This window comes from Schistocerca serialis, chromosome 8, assembly GCF_023864345.2.
Source record: "Schistocerca serialis cubense isolate TAMUIC-IGC-003099 chromosome 8, iqSchSeri2.2, whole genome shotgun sequence".
Classification (NCBI taxonomy): Eukaryota; Metazoa; Arthropoda; class Insecta; order Orthoptera; family Acrididae; genus Schistocerca; species Schistocerca serialis.
In genome coordinates, this window is record NC_064645.1 from 632,445,363 (window position 1) to 632,458,254 (window position 12,892).

At 37.6% G+C, this 12,892-nt stretch overlaps 1 protein-coding gene across 2 annotated transcripts in view; it reads left to right on the forward strand.

Moving 5' to 3' along the window:
• Window positions 1–12,892, forward strand: part of LOC126416348 (tetratricopeptide repeat protein 21B-like) — a 260,751-nt gene that overhangs the window by 125,167 nt on the left and 122,692 nt on the right. For both annotated transcript variants that reach the window (XM_050084027.1, XM_050084028.1), the window contains exons 9-10: window positions 2,774–2,974; window positions 8,204–8,402. In XM_050084027.1, coding sequence (XP_049939984.1) covers window positions 2,774–2,974; window positions 8,204–8,402 — 400 coding nt within the window. The remainder of the gene's footprint in view (window positions 1–2,773; window positions 2,975–8,203; window positions 8,403–12,892) is intronic.

Here is a 12,892-nt window from a genome sequence, read left to right on the forward strand (position 1 = left end):
AGTAAGCCTTAGCTCAGCACCTGAAGTGATGTCCATAGTGAGCAGGAGCGGTGAGTTGCTCCATGTTATGATGTTATGGGCGCAGTGTACCTGTTAGGAGTGTAGCATATGGTGAAAGATAGTGGTAACTGGGGGGGTTTACCACAGCCCACCCTTTCCAGGTGAGGTATGGGGAGGGGGTGGGGGTGGAACACCATGCTTGGCCTAATGGCCTAAGCCTGTGTCCTAGCAGAGAGTGATGTTTGTGACCTCCGGCTCTTCTGCAGTGCCCCTTAATGGCTTAGGCGCTGGGAACCCCTGGTCTGTGGTCACCCATGTGTGGGGCTGAAATTTACATAGCTGGTAGTGGCTGCACTTAGTGGACAGCAGAGGGAACAAGGGTGCGGGGTGAGGTGGCAGAAACTGGAGGTGATGCTGTGACGACATCTGGGCTTCAGAGTGTCGGCCCCTCCTCTGATGCATGTTAGCTGCCTGTGGTAACTTTATCCGAAGATGTAGTCTGCCCCTTGATGTGGAAGGCAGAGGCGACTGGACTCTTCTCCTGTTGATGCAGTGGCCTAGAACAGCCAGCAGTGGAATTAGAAGAGCGCTGGTGGGGGAGGATGGTGGGAGTTGTCTTGAGAGCGAGCTCACTTCAGTTGGTGGCTGGTCAACACATATGGTCTGCAGTTCACTGTCAAGTCTGAAGACACCAGCAAAGACACCAAATTTGCACGCAAGTTGTACTTTTACGTAACACAAATGAACAATGGTTTTTGAATTTGTTTATTTGATACAGTATACAATGGCACAAATTACAATAACTTGGAACTACACCCAGAGGCGACACAAAGTCTACAGCATAACAATGTGTCCAAATCTTGTGGCTTACATGATAGCTAACAGTTAACAGCACAATGTAGACTGATCCTGGGAGCCTTGCATTGTACTAGATATAGGCAAGCATTGATGTCACCAGCATTGGCAGCACTAGTTTTGAGTCAGTGTGTACTGCCGGTGTTGTAGATTTGCACAATGGTGGAGCCTCTGGTATAGGTCCTAACATCCACTACTAGCGAGCCTTAGCTCAGTGCATGAAGTAACATCTGTGGCCTGCCTGCCCAATGTGGCTAGTGCAGCTTACTGATCTGGAGTGCAGCGGACAGTGAAAGATGGTGGTGACAGTGGACTTACCACACATGCAACCGTACTACCTTTTGGAAGGTATTTTGTGCTCAGTGGACAAGGAAATTAAAACTTCTTTAGTTATTGATTGTGCACTGCCAGTTCAGTGCTGTTGAATTCATTTTCGGCTTTGTTAAAAACGTAGCAGAGGGGAGCAAGAATTTAAAAATAAATGATATTTTACAGTTCTCTCACCCTCTCGTGGAAAGTGATCCCCAAAGTGTCTGGAGGAATTCCAGTGATACATGTACCCAAACTTGAAAGCAGTTATGCACAAAGAGCCCACTGTCTTGACGTACTAATAGAACCCCTTGTGATCTAGGTAGACAGCTGCAATAACAGCCATGTGACCACAGACAACAGCAAAAGTGATTAAGGCAGGTTTTATTTCATTTATCACTCTTTCCTAGAAAATTTATTTGAGTGAATCAAATTTTCATTTACTGTAAAAATGTACAGTACATGTCATTCTTCATTTATTGAGAGCTGCTTGTATATTGAGCATTCACTTGTGACTTCCTATTTTGCTGCCCTCTACGTGCAACAACAAATGAAATCGGCAATGCTGTATTGAAATGCTAGTACAAAGTTTTCATTATTGCTGGCGAATACGTATTTATTGTGCATTACAACCGTGGCAGCTTGCTGGTATGAAAACTACAGTCCATCATAGCCTTGTGTGTATTACAGCTACTGATGCATTGCTTTACAGACGCTTAACTGTCAAACACGGGGAGTAGTAATTAACAAAATTTTCATTGGTACAATAGCTACAGTGGTAAACTCAATTGTACCATCTTGCATTTGTCATTACAGCAATGAAAGAACTTATCAGAAAATAATGAAAATGTGCCTGCAGATAGGAAAAGGTTGTATTTTTAAATCGTGCAAGTACAATTTTCTCCTAATTATGGTCAGGCTCTGTGACGCCTCAATGTTGACACCCGCCAAAAAATTCTAGAAAAGCCAACTATGTTTTAAATGTTACTACATACGTTGTCCTCTTTTCAACTAAAATGTAATATTCATACAGCAGATAAAAGTAGACATCACCATGTTTCTGGCAAGGTACAACACATTGTTGTTTGTCAGTTGATGTAACCAGAATATGAGCTCAAAGTCAGGGGTCAGTCCATATGAAATGAAGTGTTAGTTTCTGTATAAAATTCAGAGAGTGTTGTGATAAAATTAAATGGATTGCAGTAACAGAAGCCTGCAGATTGTCATTGTTCACACACAGCATATTTGAATAAAGTGAGATGAGGTTGAATAATATTTGTTAGAGAGATCATCTGCCATACAGCATACAGTGGCTTGCAGGGTGTAATATAGATGTAGTTCTTTGGGTGACTTGAGGAATGGATTTAGCTGTAACTAAGAAATATATTTTAGAGTGTCAATACATTTAATCACAGTTCATGAGACCTTTATTTTGAGAACACCTTTCATCTTCAAGAGCTCTGCCGTGTACACACACACACACACACACACACACACACACACACACACACACAGGCACACACTATTGTTATGTTCCATCCTGGATTTTCCATTGTTTTATTTATAGCTTACATTCATAAAATTATCTTCTTCTTGTGAATTTTTTCAGGCAACCCGTGCATGCCCTGGATTGACAGAAGCACAATTGCTTTTAGCCCGTGTACAATTCCTCAGTCATGATTTGTCAAGAGCAGCGGAGACTTTGCATCATATTCTTGATTTGGATTCAACCTCTGCTCCAGCTTATCTTCTTCAAGCACAGATACTCATACAGCAAGGGGATTTCAGTCAAGCAATGCAAAGCCTGGAGGTTTCTACTTAATTTATATTATAATATTGCTTTATTCTATTTTTTATTTTAATACATTATAATCATTTGTTATAGTGTTTTAGTAATTTTTAGGATTTAATGTTAAAAAATAATGTTTCATTTTAAAACTTGAGCACATATTTAAACGCAGATGTTTCCAATTGGATCAAGTAATAGTTCTGTGTCCTTTGTTAGGGATACAGATAAACAAAAGTAGCTGAAAATACGAGTTAAAACTATGTTAAAGACAGAGAAATGTTAGCTTAATGTACAGATGGAAGCATAGATGCAAAGCAAAAACATTTTTAAAATTATATTATTTGTTTATGATTTTTGTACTTATGAAGACAAAAATATTATGGGAATAAAATGTTGCTAAGTGTGACAAATTTTCAACAGTATGAGTTTCTCAGAACACGTTGGTGATACGATGAAGATAGATACAGAAATTGGCCATATTATTTACAGAGAAACAATCCTGGCATCTGATGTAAATGACAGAGAAATTGTGGAAAGCTGGACAGGGATTTGTACCCAACTCCTCATAAACCCTGTTCCTTGCCTAAACCACTGCACCAATTAGCTTAGTATTAGAAAATGAGCTTTAACCGAAAAAGGATCAGATAACTCAAGAAGCTTGTTTATGAAATGATTTGAATAAAATATTGCTTTCAAAACAAAGCATATAAGAGACAAGTGTTAATGCTTACTGGTAGCATAGAGGCATCTCTTGTAGGTTACCATCTCCCTTTCAGTAGGTAGTATTGAGAGAGATGAAGAGTACTGAAAATGCAAACAAGAGAAAGTAGGACAAACAGAGGGATAAATATAGTGTAAGAACAACAGTATTAAGAAAATGGAAAGTAAACAAATGAAGTCTGTGTAAACGAATTAGAAATGAAAAAACAAACGAATTAGAAATGAAAAAACAAGTTCTTGTACTGCACCGTTCTAAACACCATTTAAATTTAAGAATCCATATTTTGATAGAAGAATCTCAGAAATCAGCAGTCAACTACTGCAGAACCAATGTAGAGAACATCAAGAGTTATTATAATGTGATGATATTTTATCCCTTCAAGCTGGTAGTGCCTGTGTTCACTTTTAGTCTACTGGTGATAGTTTTCATGGCTGGTTGGTACAGGAAAGCAACATTTTCTTTAAGTTGCTCTAGTGCAGTAATCGTGTGTCCAGATTAATGACATTTGCAGGAACTGTTAACAATAGACCTAGTAGGTCTAAAACATATGTAATCATTTAAAATGTACTTCCAGTGTGTTACACTTTGAAGCAATCTTTGAAGTAAAGTCCTACACTATGGTCTTTTCCTACAAGTCTTCAGCAGTTCTGTTCGGAAACACAACTTGAAACTGGTATGTACATTTTGCTTTGCCTTTTCTGTGGCTTGAGAAACAATAAATGTATTGAGCACTGGAGTATGTTGTTGTCTTCAGAATATTTTCATGTACCACTCTACACATTTGTTTCTTTCCACAAGGACAGTTTGTCTGTTTCATGATAAACTAATGTCATTATTTGAAAATAGTTTTAAAAAAAAAAAGTGTGGATGATGTCTAGAGGGATTACAGTATCTTGTAAAAGGAAAAGGGAATTGTACCTGATGGCAAGAACAAGTAAAGATCCTGTGCAGTAGTTGTATTCTACAAAAACTGCTCAAAATAACTAAGAAAAGTTATTTAAAAAAACAAGGAACATGCACATCATGTCAGAAATCAGTAATTCCGACAACAGACATAGGTTGTATAGGACATAGTGAAAGAGGAGACAGGACAACAGGACAAAGAACAGTATGACATGACTATTGACTTAAATGGAAGGGCTAGAAATGATTATTCACAGGTACAAATGCATTTAATACTCATCTCTTAAAAATAGTCAAAAAGGTGGGAACAAATAGTTCAAAAGGAAAAGCACACCAGTGGGGTGAAAAAGCAGCCCTCATGGAATTCAGTCACATGAATGTATCACCAACTTCTCCTTTTGAAATTAAGAAAATTATATATTCCCTCAAAAATAAAAGTTCATGTGGAATCTATGGTGTTTTCAAAAGATTTCTTCCCATATAATAAGCCCTGTCTTATCTGAAACATGTAAGGCTTTGTGGCAGTTCCTCGCCACACATTGGTTCTAGCAGTTCCACATTTTCCTTGCTCACTATAGCCATAGCTATGGCAGTGAGTTTCTTATTTTGTGTGTCTATTTTCACCCAAAGCTGACAGTTCTACCTTGTGACTGGATACCCTCCTACTATGATTGCTGTTTACTGGTACAAGACAAGTACAAGACAATAGCTCGGTTCCTAGCGAGGGTTCTGCTGATCTAGCCTTGCTTGCAGTCCTGGTCTTCTCCTCACGGTGTCAATATTGATCCCCTGCCCATGCTGCAATGGACACCCCATGTGGCGATGCACTTCATACTGAGATGCTCATTGTGAAGTTTTAAGACTCAAAGACTCACCCACACCTTGCCGTCTCTACATCTACCAAGGATCCGTTGTGTAAAGCAGTGTTTTGTGCTGCAAGACATTCCAACTGGTAGGCATTAGTGCCCAAGTTGGTACTGTCTGAGTTCTGAGCTCCACCTGTCAACTACCTTGTGTGATGATCGTGTGCCTTTTTTTGGGCTCTTGCCATGTCCATTTATCATGCAAGAGATGATTAGTTCCACACCTCACATTGGTAAGATCAGTGTTGTGCTGACAGATACTCTGTAATGTGGAAGTGGCTTTGTTTGGTGTCCCACTATTCTTACCACACCCATTTATCTAGTGCCATCACATCTGCAAGTGATTTTCTATAACTTAATTTTTAGACTATTTAATGATTTGTCTGTAGTGGTTACATATTTTAATAAATATCTTGCTTTCTTAACCAAGTATGGGCATTGGTCTTTGTGTGGAACCTATCATGCCTAATTTTGAAATTTTGTAATTATTTTAGTAAGTTAGGTAGGGAAACATTCCTACAAAATTTTTCCAGAGAGATTGAAATATACATTTGTCAAACCCCTCTATAAGAAAGATGATAGGTGACATGTCAGTACTACTGACTTGTTTCACTGCAGACATCATTTTCCAAAATTTTTGAGAAGGTAAGATATTCTAGAGTAGTATCCCACTTAAGCAACAATAATATCCTCACTAAATCACAGTTTGGATTTCAGAAGAGTTGCTCTATTGAGACTGCCATTTACATGTTCACTCACCAAATTTTACAAGCCTTAAATAACAAAATAACACCAGGTGCTATTTTCTGTGACCTATCTAAGGCATTTGACTGTGTGGATCACAATATCCTCCTTGGTAAATTTAGGTTTTATGGAATTGATGGTATAACGAACCATAGGGTAATGTCACATCCAACCAAAAGAATGCAGAAAGTTGTACTTAGTAATTCAGCCAGTGTAATCAAGTGAGATTCCTCTGACTGGAGGGAAATCACATTTGAAGTTTGACAATGATCAGTCTTATGTCTGCCATTGATCCTAATTTATATGAACTGTAATCAATCCAAGCATCCAGTCCCTGGCCACACTGTTAGATGAACGTCAAGTTTTTAACATAATATGAGTTTACGAGGTACAAAAAGCTGCAAAGATTATCTTGTTCAATCTATATGAAATGATTTAATTTCTTTGATCATTACAGATTATTAATAATGGATACACTGCACAGCTTTAATGTTAATTGTTATTGTTGCAAAAAATGCTCAATAAGTGAAACCAGGCCTAACTTCTTAATACTTCGTCATGCCACTCTAGCAGCTGTTAATACTTCAGTTCACCTTGGCGTACTGTTAATACAGGCTTGCACAGTGTCCTGCATCTGTGGGTGATGATACCATACTTGAATAATCTTTTCAATGAGACAAATTTTTGTGGTGATTGTTTCCTTTGTCACTTCCCTTTTCATCAGCTCCAAATATTTTCATTTTGATTTCATGTCAGGTGAATTTCCTGGCCAGGATAACAAAGAGACGTTTTCTTGCTGCAAAATGGTTTTTCCTGATCAGGCTGTATGGCATAACAAATGAGCTCATTTCATTCCGTAATAGCTCTTTAACAACAATGAATGTATTAAACAATTATTCAGCCAATTAAACAATGATAGCTGAGCCAGTTTACAAAACCAAACCCCAGAAATAAATGAATTATCAAAATCATTGGATGCATCTAATAATATGGCCAGGGACTGTACGTACAGCAACAGACGAAGTGGTAAACAATTTTCTTAAGTGTTGTTGACTGGTTTTCTACTAATGGTCTCTTTCTCAATTTTAGAAAGACACAACATATTCAGTTCTGCACATCTAAAGCTACTATACCAATGATAAGTGTGACACATGATGACGCAATAATAAATACTTAGTGTGGAAGCTTCAAAATTTTTCAATGTCCACATTGATGAGAATTTAAACTGGAAAAAGCACATTTTGGAACTCCTAAAACAACTTAGTTCAGCCACATTTGTGCTTAGAATCAGTGGAAATATTGGGCAGAGACAAATCAGGAAGTTGACAACTTCTGCATATTTTCATTCAATAATGTCGTGGAGTAATGCTCTGGGGTAACTCACCTTTAAGAAAGCCTTCCGTGCACAAAAATGCACTGTAAAGATTATATGTGGTGTGATCATCCATGGTCATTTTGTAGACAGCTAGGAGTTGTGCATTCTGACTACTGGTTCACAGTATATTTATTCCCTCATGGAGTGCAGAAGAAACAATTACACCCATAATTACAATACGAGAAAGAAAAATAATGTTTATTACTGCACATAAAGGTTGTCTTTAGCACAAAAAGGGGTGCACAGTGCTGCAACAAAAATGTTTAATCACTTGTCCAGAGATATAATACAAGGTGCCTGACAGAATGCAAGTAAAATTTGATACCAAAATGAGGAAGTGTCTCCATGACAACTCCTTTTGTTCCATATTTATTACTGTAATTTTAAAAGGTGGTGGGTAGGAATTACTAACACAAATAAAACTTATAAATATAACCTATGCACAAATTAATTTGCTGTATGAATGTAAAATGACTCATTTTACAGCATTATGATATACCATGCAAAATGATCCATGGAACATATAACTAAGTAACAAACTAAGTAACAACAGCAACGTGTCTTATATAATAATGTAGATATAGTTTATCTCATGAACTCTGAAAAGTGGTGGGATCTTTATTTCATCTCATGTGTGCCAACAGATGGGGCTCAGCTACAATCTGCATGTGCGTGAACAGCCATTGTACCATCTTCTTATGGCTCTGATTCAGAAACATCAAGGCGAGGTGGATGAGAGCTTGAAGTCACTGCAGGCTGGTCTCCAACTGGATTGTTCTCAGATGTCACTAGCGGATCAAGTGTCACTTTCACTTGAACTTGTGGACACACTTATTGTAGCAGGTAGCCTAATTTGATGTATTTTTCCAGCTAGTGTAGTCTTATCCATAATGTTCATATCCGTAAGTCATTTGCAAGCTCTATTTTAATTTGAGCTGAAATGTGAATCACTGTAAAATGAAAGTAAAAATAAAGAAAAAAAGGAAATAAAACTAGTAATACCTGTGATAGAAGATGGCTATGTCTCTGCTGACTGGCAAACCAGGAAAGAGCTGCCAGATGCACGCTAATTTAAAAATGGGATTATATCTCTAGCTTTCAGTTATTTCTAAAATTTCATCTTCAGAGAACAAATAAGACAATGGAGAAGGTATATGCACAGGTGTTGAATGGGAATTGGTCCAAATGCTGTATCAGGATAGATGCAAGGGACAGAAATTGATTAGGAAGTAACAATTGATTACCAGTAAAGATTCAATTTCAGAGTGGCACTAAAAATGAGCTGTAGACAGTAGATAGCCCAAAGATAAGAGTCAAATTCAAAGAAAATAAATGAGGAAGAAATAAGAAGGAGCCTATGCAGATGATAAAAAAGGCAAATGCAAAAATAGTACAAGAAAGCTAAAAGAATTTTAAAGAAGGCAAATGCAAAAATAGTACAAGAAAGCTAAAAGAATTTTAAAGAAGAAGGCTGAAAATAAATAGAAAAAAAAAGAAAAAGAAGATAAACTTTCTACTTAGGCACATCATACAGTGCTGAAATCCCTTCCCAAAACATCTTGCAAGTCCCTTGTCTCCTAACCTGCCCCGTATCTGTTCTCTTGCCCATGCTCTACTGCCTTGCTCATCCTTTCCTATTTTGATTCCAGCACTTGCTTGTATTTTTCCTTCTGCAAGGGCATACCCAGTCAGAGGCCTCCCGTACCCTCAAAAAAAAAAAAAAAAAAAAAAAAAAAAAAAAAAAAAAAAAAAAAATATTGAACTTGAATCCTGCCCCACTGGACAGACAGATGTTTGAGTTTGAAGAAAATAACATGTAATTTTATCTTCTGGTAAACCTTCCGGGATGTAAGGTCGTGGTCCATGAAACTCGTCAGCTCCTACCGTTTTGTCCAGAGTTGCGCTGGACATCTTCAGAGGGGTGTTTCTCCTCCGGTGAGGCTTGCCGACTGACGGGTCGGACATCTGAGAGCGACTTATATATCGTAGAAAGTGGGCATGACCAGAGTTACATGTGATATGCAGAGATAATCTTTGTCAAAGATAAAACTTAACTATCGATCGTAATCTCGTCACGGATAAAACTGTCTAGCAATTCTGTAGTGCTACTGTCCAAATATCACTAAGTTTCATGGTCTCTTCTTTCCGATTAAAATTATCCCTATGTTTGTATATTTCAATTGCTTCTCTACAAAGCCGTGGGTAATGGTTCGTCGTCGTAGATAAAATTTTTGTTTTGGAAAACTTCACTTGATGATTTCCTGGCTGAAAAGTGTGTTCTGCTACAGCCGATTTATCTGTTTTTCCTAATCGGCAAAGACTTCTGTGTTCTTTTAACCATGTATTTACGCTTCTTTTAGTTGTTCCAACATAAACTTTACCACATGTACACGGAATTTTATATACGCTACTGGCTGATAGAGGAGCGCGTTTATCTTTTACAGACCGAAGAACATGACAAATTTTCTTCGTTGGTCTAAAAACAGGTCTAATATCATGTTTACTTAAAATCTTTCCAATCTGATCCGTTACTTTCTTTATAAAAGGGAGAGAGACTGTATTCTTCCATCGTTTTTCGGACTTGTCCTTAAGCTTTTTGTTGTTTGTTGCTTGGGTGCAGAATTCTGCTTACTTCTTTCTTTGAGTAGCCATTTTTCGCAAAAGCGTGCTTCAGGTGTTTTAATTCGTCGTCTAGATACTCCGGCGTGCAAATCCGTCTGACTCTGTCAACGAGACTTGTAATCACACCTCTCTTTTGTTTTGGATGGTGGTTAGAGTTTTTATGTAAGTATCTGTCTGTGTGCGTTATTTTTCTAAAAATCTGTTGTTTCAATCTTCCATCCGTCTGTCTCATAACTAAAACATCCAAAAACGGTATTTTGTTATCATTTTCTCTCTCCATGGTAAACTGGATTCTTGGATTTATATTATTAAGGTAATCAAAAAATTCACCTAAGGCTTCTCTACCATGTGGCCATCCCACAAATGTATCGTCTACGTACCGATACCAGCGAGATGGTTTCTTATCTGCTTTTTCCAAGGCTGACTGTTCGAATTTCTCCATGTAGAAATTAGCTACTGCAGGACCCAATGGGTTGCCCATTGCTACGCCATTAAGTTGTTCATAAAATTCATTATTCCACTGGAAATGACTGGAAGTAAGACAATGTCTGAAAAGAGCAGTCAGATCTTCTGGAAAAATGTCCGTTATAAAATCCATAACTTCATTAACTGGAATCATAGTAAATAAAGATACTACATCGAAACTTACTAAAATATCTTCAGGAGTCAGAATTAAACCTTCAATTTTCTCTATAAAATGGCCTGAACACGCTTTTCAGCCAGGAAATTATACAGGATACATTATACAAGACGAGAGATGGAGTCTGTTACTGCAGTTACATTTATTCCTTGCTAGTAAGATACAGATAGACCTAGGGAATAAAATAGATTGCCTTACATTTCGATCTATGGAAACCATGATGGAAACGACTACTAGAAGGCATAAGAAGAAGTTCGAAAAGTTACAAATTTATGCAGAATCTACAAATAATATAGTGATGTCCGAAACTGTTATTAACAAGTCAGACAGAGTTTTAACTCAAGACGAAATTTCAGTACTTGCAAAAGGAGGAAACTACGCTATAACACCTCCGAAAGTTCCTGTTGAGGATATTATTACAAATGTAGAAGCAGGTATACGTAATCTCCCCAAAGAAACTGCAAATGCAATCCGGATCGAAACCACCAGAGTATTATGCCGCAGTAAACCTCTGGAAAGTAATTTAACCAATGGCGAAAGAAAGGCTCTGAGAGATTTAAATGCAGATGAGGACATAGTGATTGTTCCTGCTGATAAAGGGAATGCTACTGTCGTTTTAAATACAGAAGATTATCAAAGCAAAATTTTGAATCTTTTAACGTCAGGACAATACAAAAAACTTAAGAAAGATCCTACAGCCAGCGTACTACGGAAAACAAATAATCTGATAAAATCGGCCACTTCTATTGAAAAAGAAGAAAAAAGAGCTTTATTGAAGACTGAAGCTATGTGTCCTAGACTCTATGGCCTACCCAAGGTACATAAGAAGGACCTTCCTCTGAGACCGATTGTTAGTACTATCAATTCTCCTACGTACGAAATAGCAAGATATCTAACAACTCGTTTACAACCGTATATTGGAAAAACTGACTCGTATATAAAGGACTCACGTCATTTTATAGAGAAGGTTTAATTCTGACTCCTGAAGATATTTTAGTAAGTTTCGATGTAGTATCTTTATTTACTATGATTCCAGTTAATGCAGTTATGGATTTTATAACAGACATTTTTCCAGAAGATCTGACTGCTCTTTTCAGACATTGTCTTACTTCCAGTCATTTCCAGCGGAATAATGAATTTTATGAACAACTTAATGGCGTAGCAATGGGTAACCCATTGGGTCCTGCAGTAGCTAATTTCTACATGGAGAAAGCGAACAGTCAGCCTTGGAAAAAGCAGAAAAGAAACCATCTCGCTGGTATCGGTATGTAGACGATACATTTGTGGGATGGCCACATGGTAGAGAAGCCTTAGGCGAATTTTTTGATTACCTTAATAATATAAATCCAAGAATCCAGTTTACCATGGAGAGAGAAAAGATAACAAAATACCGTTTTTGGATGTTTTAGTTATGAGACAGACGGATGGAAGATTGAAACAACAGATTTTTAGAAAAATAACGCACACAGACAGATACTTACATAAAAACTCTAACCACCATCCACAACAAAAGAGAGTTGTGATTACAAGTCTCGTTGACAGAGCCAGACGGATTTGCACGCCGGAGTATCTAGACGACGAATTAAAACACCTGAAGCACGCTTTTGAGAAAAATGGTTACTCAAAGAAAGAAGTAAGCAGAATTCTGCACCCAAACAACAAACAACAAAAAGCTTAAGGACAAGTCCGAAAAACGATGGAAGAATACAGTCTCTCTCCCTTTTATAAAGAAAGTAACGGATCAGATTGGAAAGATTTTAAGTAAGCATGATATTAGACCTGTTTTTAGACCAACGAAGAAAATTTGTCATGTTCTTCGGTCTGTAAATGATAAACGCGCTCCTCTATCAGCCAGTGGCGTATATAAAATTCTGTGTATATGTGGTAAAGTTTATGTTGGAACAACAAAAAGAAGTGTAAATACACGGTTAAAAGAACACAGAAGTCTTTGCCGATTAGGAAAAACAGATAAATCGGCTGTAGCAGAACACGCTTTTCAGCCAGGAAATCATCAAGTGAAGTTTTCCAAAACAGAAATTTTATCTACGACGACGAACTATTACCCACGGCT